Here is a 6915-nt window from a genome sequence, read left to right on the forward strand (position 1 = left end):
AGAGGGAGGAGAGAGGGGTGGACAGAGGGAGGAGAAAGTAGAGAGGAGAGAGGGGTGGACAGAGGGAAGAGAGAGGAGAGAGGCGGGAGAGAGGGGAGGACAGAGGGAGGAGAGAGGAGAGAGGGAGGAGAGAGGGGAGGACAGAGGGAGGAGAGAGGAGAGAGGGAGGAGAGAGGAGGAGAGAGGAAGAGAGAGGAGGAGAAGGGAAGAGAGAGGGGAGGAAAGAAGAGAGAGAGGAGATGTGGGGAGAGAGGGGAGGAGAGAGGGAGGATTGGTGAGGAGAGGATACAAGAGGAGAGAGGGAGGAGAGGTGAGGAGAGGATACAAGAGGAGAGAGGTGAGGAGAGGATACAAGAGGAGAGAGGTGAGGAGGGGTGAGGAGAGGATACAAGAGGAGAGAGGTGAGGAGGGGTGAGGAGAGGATACAAGAGGAGAGAGGTGAGGAGAGGTGAGGAGGGGTGAGGAGAGGATACAAGAGGAGAGAGGTGAGGAGAGGTACAAGAGGGAGAGGGAGGAGGGGGAGGAGAGGATACAAGAGGAGAGAGGTGAGAGGTGAGGAGAGGTACAAGAGGAGAGAGGTGAGGAGGAGAGGATACAGGTGAGGAGAGGTGAGGAGAGGAGAGAGGGAGGAGGGGTGAGGAGAGGATACAAGAGGAGAGAGGTGAGGAGGGGTGAGGAGAGGATACAAGAGGAGAGAGGTGAGGATGGGTGAGGAGAGGATACAAGAGGAGAGAGGTGAGGAGGGGTAAGGTGAGATGAGTCAAGAATATAATGAGGATACAAGAATCTTTACATTAATGAGAGGTGAGGATGGGTGAGGAGAGGATACAGGAGAGGTGAGAGGTGAGTGTGTAAGGTGAGATGTGTCAAGAATATGTGTAATCTTTACATTGTGTGTGTGTGTGTGTGTGTGTGTGTGTGTGTGTGTGTGTGTGTACTGACTGGTATTCTCTCTGCTGTGTGTGTGTGTGTGTGTGTGTGTGTGTGTGTGTGTGTGTGTGTGTGTGTGTGTGTGTGTGTGTGTGTGTGTGTGTGTGTGTGTGTGTGTGTGTGTGTGTGTGTGTGTGTGTGTGTGTGTGTGTGTACTGACTGTATTCTCTCTGTGTGTGTGTGTGTGTGTGTGTGTGTGTGTGTGTGTGTGTGTGTGTGTGTGTGTGTGTGTGTGTGTGTGTGTGTGTGTGTGTGTGTGTGTGTGTGTGTGTGTGTGTGTGTGTGTACTGACTGGTATTCTCTCTGCTGTGAGTGGTGCTGGTCCTTGCGCTCCAGGCTCTGCTCCATCAGGTCTCTGTTCTGATTGGTCAGACTCTGATTCTGCTCCAAAAGATGACGGTTCTCCTCCTCCATATTCCCCTTCAGCTGGGTCAGCAGCTACAGACACACAGGGTTCAGAATAATGAATAGAAAAAATAAGTTGTGTGTGTGTGTGTGTGTGTGTGTGTGTGTGTGTGTGTGTGTGTGTGTGTGTGTGTGTGTGTGTGTGTGTGTGTGTGTGTGTGTGTGTGTGTGTGTGTGTGTGTGTGTGTGTGTGTGTGTGTGTGTGTGTGTGTGTGTGTGTGTGTAAGACCCTCCCTTCCTCCTGACCTGGTACTGGTTGGTGAGGCGGTCGGCGCTGAGCTCCAGTCTCTGGTTGTTCTCCCTCAGAGAGCTGATCTCTCCCTCCAGCCTGGTCCTCTCCAGCTGGGCAGCACTCAGCTCCCCCCGCAGCACCGAGCCCTGGGTCAGCAGCTCACTCTGCACCTGGGCCCACTCCTGCTGCACACCCTGCAGCCTGGGAGAACAGACAGACAGACAGACAGACAGACAGACAGACAGACAGACAGACAGACAGACAGACAGACAGACAGACAGACAGACAGACAGACAGACAGACAGACAGACAGACAGACAGACAGACAGACAGACAGACAGACAGACAGACAGACAGACAGACAGACAGACAGACAGACAGACAGACAGACAGACAGACAGACAGACAGACAGACAGACAGACAGACAGAGAACCAAGGAGTTACTTGACAAGATAAGAAGGTGAACCAGCAAGTCAGGCTATTTGTCAGTCAAACAACCGAATAGATCAGGGATGAACTGAATAGATCAGGGATGACCTGAATGGATGCCCCCCCTTGGGTTGTGCCGTGGCGGAGATCTTTGTGGGCTATACTCGGCCTTGTCTCAGGATGGTAAGTTGGTGGTTGAAGATATCCCTCTAGTGGTATGGGGGCTGTGCTTTGGCAAAGTGGGTGGTGTTATATCCTTCCTGTTTGGCCCTGTCCGGGGGTATCATCGGATGGGGCCACAGTGTCTCCTGACCCCTCCTGTCTCAGCCTCCAGTATTTTGCTGCAGTAGTTTATGTGTCGGGGGGCTAGGGTCAGTTTGTTATATCTGGAGTACTTCCTCTGTCTTATCCAGTGTCCTGTGTGAATTTAAGTATGCTCTCTCTAATTCTCTCTTTATCTCTTTCTTTCTCTCTCTCGGAGGACCTGAGCCCTAGGACCATGCCTCAGGACTACCTGGCATGATGACTCCTTGCTGTCCCCAGTCTACCTGGTTGTGCTGCTGCTCCAGTTTCAACTGTTCTGCCTGTGGCTATGGAATCCTGACCTGTTCAACGGACGTGCTACCTGTCCCCAAATCTCTAGAGACAGCAGGAGCGGTAGAGATACTCTTAATGATCGGCTATGAAAAGCCAACTGACATTTACTCCTGGGGTGCTGACTTGCTGCACCCTTGACAACTACTGTGATTATGTTTATTTGACCATGATGATCATTTATGAACATCTGAACATCTTGGCCATGTTCTGTTATAATCTCCACCCGGCACAGCCAGAAGAGGACTGGCCACCCCTCATAGCCTGGTTCCTCTCAAGGTTTCTTCCTAGGTTTTGGCCTTGGGAGTTTTTCCTCTCCACCGTGCTTCTACACCTGCATTGCTTGCTGTTTGGGGTTTTAGGCTGGGTTTCTGTACAGCAATTTGAGATATCAGCTGATGTACGAAGGGTTATATAAATACATTTGATTTGATTCGATTTGAATGGACCAGGGATGAACTGAATGGACCGGAGATTAACTGAATAGATCAGGGATGAACTGAATGGACCAAGGATGAACTGAATGGACTGGAGATGAACTGAATGGATCAGGGATGAACTGAAAAGATCAGGAATGAACTGAATGGACCAGAGATGCACTGAATAGATCGGGGATGAACTGAATGGACCAGAGATGAACTGAATAGATCGGAGATTAACTGAATAGATCAGGGATGAACTGAATAGATCAGGGATTAACTGAATAGATCATGGATGAACTGAATGGACTGGAGATGAACTCAATAGATCAGGGATGAACTGAATGGACCAGGGATGAACTGAATAGATCAGGGATGAACTGAAAAGATCAGGAATGAACTGAATGGACCAGGGATGCACTGAATAGATCAGGGATGAGCTGAATAGATCAGGGATGAACTGAATGGACCAGAGATGAACTGAATAGATCAGGGATGAACTGAATAGATTTGGGATGAACTGAAAAGATCAGGGATGAACTGAAAAGATCAGGGATGAACTGAATGGACCAGGGATGACCGGAATGGACCAGGGATGACCTGAATGGACCAGGGTTTAACTGAATAGATCAGGGATGAACTGAATAGATCAGGGACGAACTGAATAGATCAGGGGTGAACTGAATGGACCAGGGATGAACTGAATGGACCAGGGATAACCTGAATGGACCAGGGATAACCTGAATGGACCAGGGTTTAACTGAATAGATCAGGGATGAACTGAAAAGATCAGGGATGAACTGAAAAGATCAGGGATGAACTGAATGGACCAGGGATGACCGGAATGGACCAGGGATGACCTGAATGGACCAGGGTTTAACTGAATAGATCAGGGATGAACTGAATAGATCAGGGATGAACTAAATAGATCAGGGGTGAACTGAATGGACCAGGGATGAACTGACTGGACCAGGGATGACCTGAATGGACCAGGGATAACCTGAATGGACCAGGGTTTAACTGAATAGATCAGGGATGAACTGAATGGATCAGGGATGAACTGAATAGATCAGGGGTGAACTGAATGGACCAGGGATGAACTGACTGGACCAGGGATGACCTGAATGGACCAGGGATAACCTGAATGGACCAGGGTTTAACTGAATAGATCAGGGATGAACTGAATGGATCAGGGATGAACTGAATAGATCAGGGGTGAACTGAATGGACCAGGGATGAACTGACTGGACCAGGGATAACCTGAATGGACCAGGGTTTAACTGAATATATCAGGGATGAACTGAATGGATCAAGTTCTATTAAATGAAATGGTTTGAAGAGAATAAGTGATGATGGAGCAGTTAGTTGTTTGACTGACAAATAGCCTGAGAGAGTTTTCGTTTACCTCTCATTATCTTCTTTCAGCCTCTCTAATTCTCTTTCTCTCTCTGCCTGCTTTTGCACCTCTCCCTCCATCTTCTCTCTCTCCATTTTCATCTCTCTTTTTGTCTCCTCCATCTGGGATTTGAGGCCCAGGAGCTCCTGATACCTGGAGAATATGAATGTGTTATGAACATTGGTATGAACTATACGTAAACACTCATTAAGGTATCATGATTGATTTCATAAACTTCATTTTATCAGGGTTGTTTCACAAGTCAGTGTATTTAATGGCATATGGAATTTCATAAAGTTTCATAAAGTTAACAATGTCTTATGTATACTTTTTTTAATTAAGTGTTACTTGGTGTTCACTACCCTCCCTCCATCTCCCTGTGTTCTCTATGTTCCCTCCATCTCCCTGTGTTCTCTATGTTCCCTCCATCTCCCTGTGTTCTCTATGTTCCCTCCATCTCCCTGTGTTCTCTATGTTCCCTCCATCTCCCTGTGTTCTCTATGTTCCCTCCATCTCCCTGTGTTCCCTACCTTCCCTCCATCTCCCTGTGTTCCCTACCTTCCCTCCATCTCCCTGTGTTCCCTACCTTCCCTCCAGATCCCTGTGTTCCCTACCTTCCCTCCAAATCCCTGTGTTCCCTACCTTCCCTCCAAATCCCTGTGTTCCCTACCTTCCCTCCAAATCCCTGTGTTCCCTACCTTCCCTCCAAATCCCTATGTTCCCTACCTTCCCTCCAGATCCCTGTGTTCCCTACCTTCCCTCCAGGTCCCTGTGTTCCCTAACTTCCCTTCAGATCCCTGTGTTCCCTACCTTTCCTCCAGATCCCTGTGTTCCCTACCTTCCCTCCAGATCCCTGTGTTCCCTACCTTCCCTCCAGATCCCTGTGTTCCCTACCTTCCCTCCAGATCCCTGTGTTCCCTACCTTCCCTCCAGATCCCTGTGTTCCCTACCTTCCCTCCATCTCCCTGTGTTCCCTACCTTCCCTCCAGATCCCTGTGTTCCCTACCTTCCCTCCAGATCCCTGTGTTCCTTACCTTCCCTCCAGATCCCTGTGTTCCCTACCTTCCCTCCAGATCCCTGTGTTCCCTACCTTCCCTCCAGATCCCTGTGTTCCCTACCTTCCCTCCAGCTCCCTGTGCTGTGTCTCCAGGTTACGGTTGCTGCTCCTCAGATTGGAGTGTCTATCCAGCAGCTCCTCTAGCTCTGCCTCCTGCCTCTGCTGCAGCGCTGTCATTCGCTCCTGGTCCCTCCTCAGCCCCTCCGTCCTGACCAATGACTCCTCATGTTCCCGGGCCCACACCTTAGACTCCGCCTCCAAAGCAGCACACCTGGCCTCACTCTTGCTGCACCTCGCCAACGCTGCTGCATGCTGGAAGCTCAGGGACGCCTCCTCCACCTGGGAGAGGAGGGGGATGTTGGAAATCAAACACTGTGACACTCGGACAGTATTATAGTCTCTGAAGTGGCGAAAGGCCACAGTTTCATTATAATAAATATATAAAACAATAGTAGCTGTATGATACCTGTAGCTGAGTGTTGAGTGTCTGCAGCTTGGTGCAGGTCTCCTGCAGGCTGATGGAGTGATGATGCAGGGTGTCTATCTGCTCCCTCAGGTGGCTACCGGCTGACTGGGACTGAGACAGCTGGCATAGCAACACCTCCCGCTCCGCGCCCACCGCTGCATTCTGAGGGGGAGGTGAGAAAGACATGATTTGACTTGAGACAATTGACAATCCCATGACAAATTGTCACAGCATATCTCAGCCGATTATAATCTGTCAGGTGAACACACACAGACACGCACCTCCCTCTCCTAACCCACCGCTGCATTCTGAGAGGTGAACACACACCTCCCTCTCCTAACCCACCACTGCATTCTGAGAGGTGAACACACCTCCCTCTCCTAACCCACCACTGCATTCTGAGAGGTGAACACACCTCCCTCTCCTAACCCACCACTGCATTCTGAGAGGTGAACACACACCTCCCTCTCCTAACCCACCACTGCATTCTGAGAGGTGAACACACCTCCCTCTCCTAACTCACCACTGCCTTCTGAGAGGTGAACACACATCTCCCTCTCCTAACCCACCACTGCCTTCTGAGAGATGAACACACACCTCCCACTCCTAAACCACCACTGCATTCTGAGAGGTGAACACACCTCCCTCTCCTAACCCACCACTGCCTTCTGAGAGGTGAACACACACCTCCCTCTCCTAACCCACCACTGCATTCTGAGAGGTGAACACACACCTCCCTCTCCTAACCCACCACTGCATTCTGAGAGGTGAACACACCTCCCTCTCCTAACCCACCACTGCCTTCTGAGAGGTGAACACACACCTCCCTCTCCTAACCCACCACTGCATTCTGAGAGGTGAACACACCTCCCTCTCCTAACCCACCACTGCATTCTGAGAGGTGAACACACCTCCCTCTCCTAACCCACCACTGCATTCTGAGAGGTGAACACACACCTCCCTCTCCTAAACCACCGCTGCATTCT

General features: G+C 50.2%; 1 protein-coding gene across 1 annotated transcript in view; it reads right to left on the minus strand.

Moving 5' to 3' along the window:
• LOC124010629 (girdin-like) overlaps positions 1-6915 on the minus strand; it is a 41587-nt gene that overhangs the window by 4012 nt on the left and 30660 nt on the right. Inside the window, exons 21-25 of the mRNA XM_046323299.1 lie at positions 5930-6091; positions 5525-5802; positions 4416-4559; positions 1582-1768; positions 1223-1368 (exon numbers count right to left, since the gene is read on the minus strand). Coding sequence (XP_046179255.1) covers positions 1223-1368; positions 1582-1768; positions 4416-4559; positions 5525-5802; positions 5930-6091 — 917 coding nt within the window. The remainder of the gene's footprint in view (positions 1-1222; positions 1369-1581; positions 1769-4415; positions 4560-5524; positions 5803-5929; positions 6092-6915) is intronic.

This window comes from Oncorhynchus gorbuscha, linkage group LG23 (assembly GCF_021184085.1).
Source record: "Oncorhynchus gorbuscha isolate QuinsamMale2020 ecotype Even-year linkage group LG23, OgorEven_v1.0, whole genome shotgun sequence".
In the NCBI taxonomy this organism is placed as follows: domain Eukaryota; kingdom Metazoa; phylum Chordata; class Actinopteri; order Salmoniformes; family Salmonidae; genus Oncorhynchus; species Oncorhynchus gorbuscha.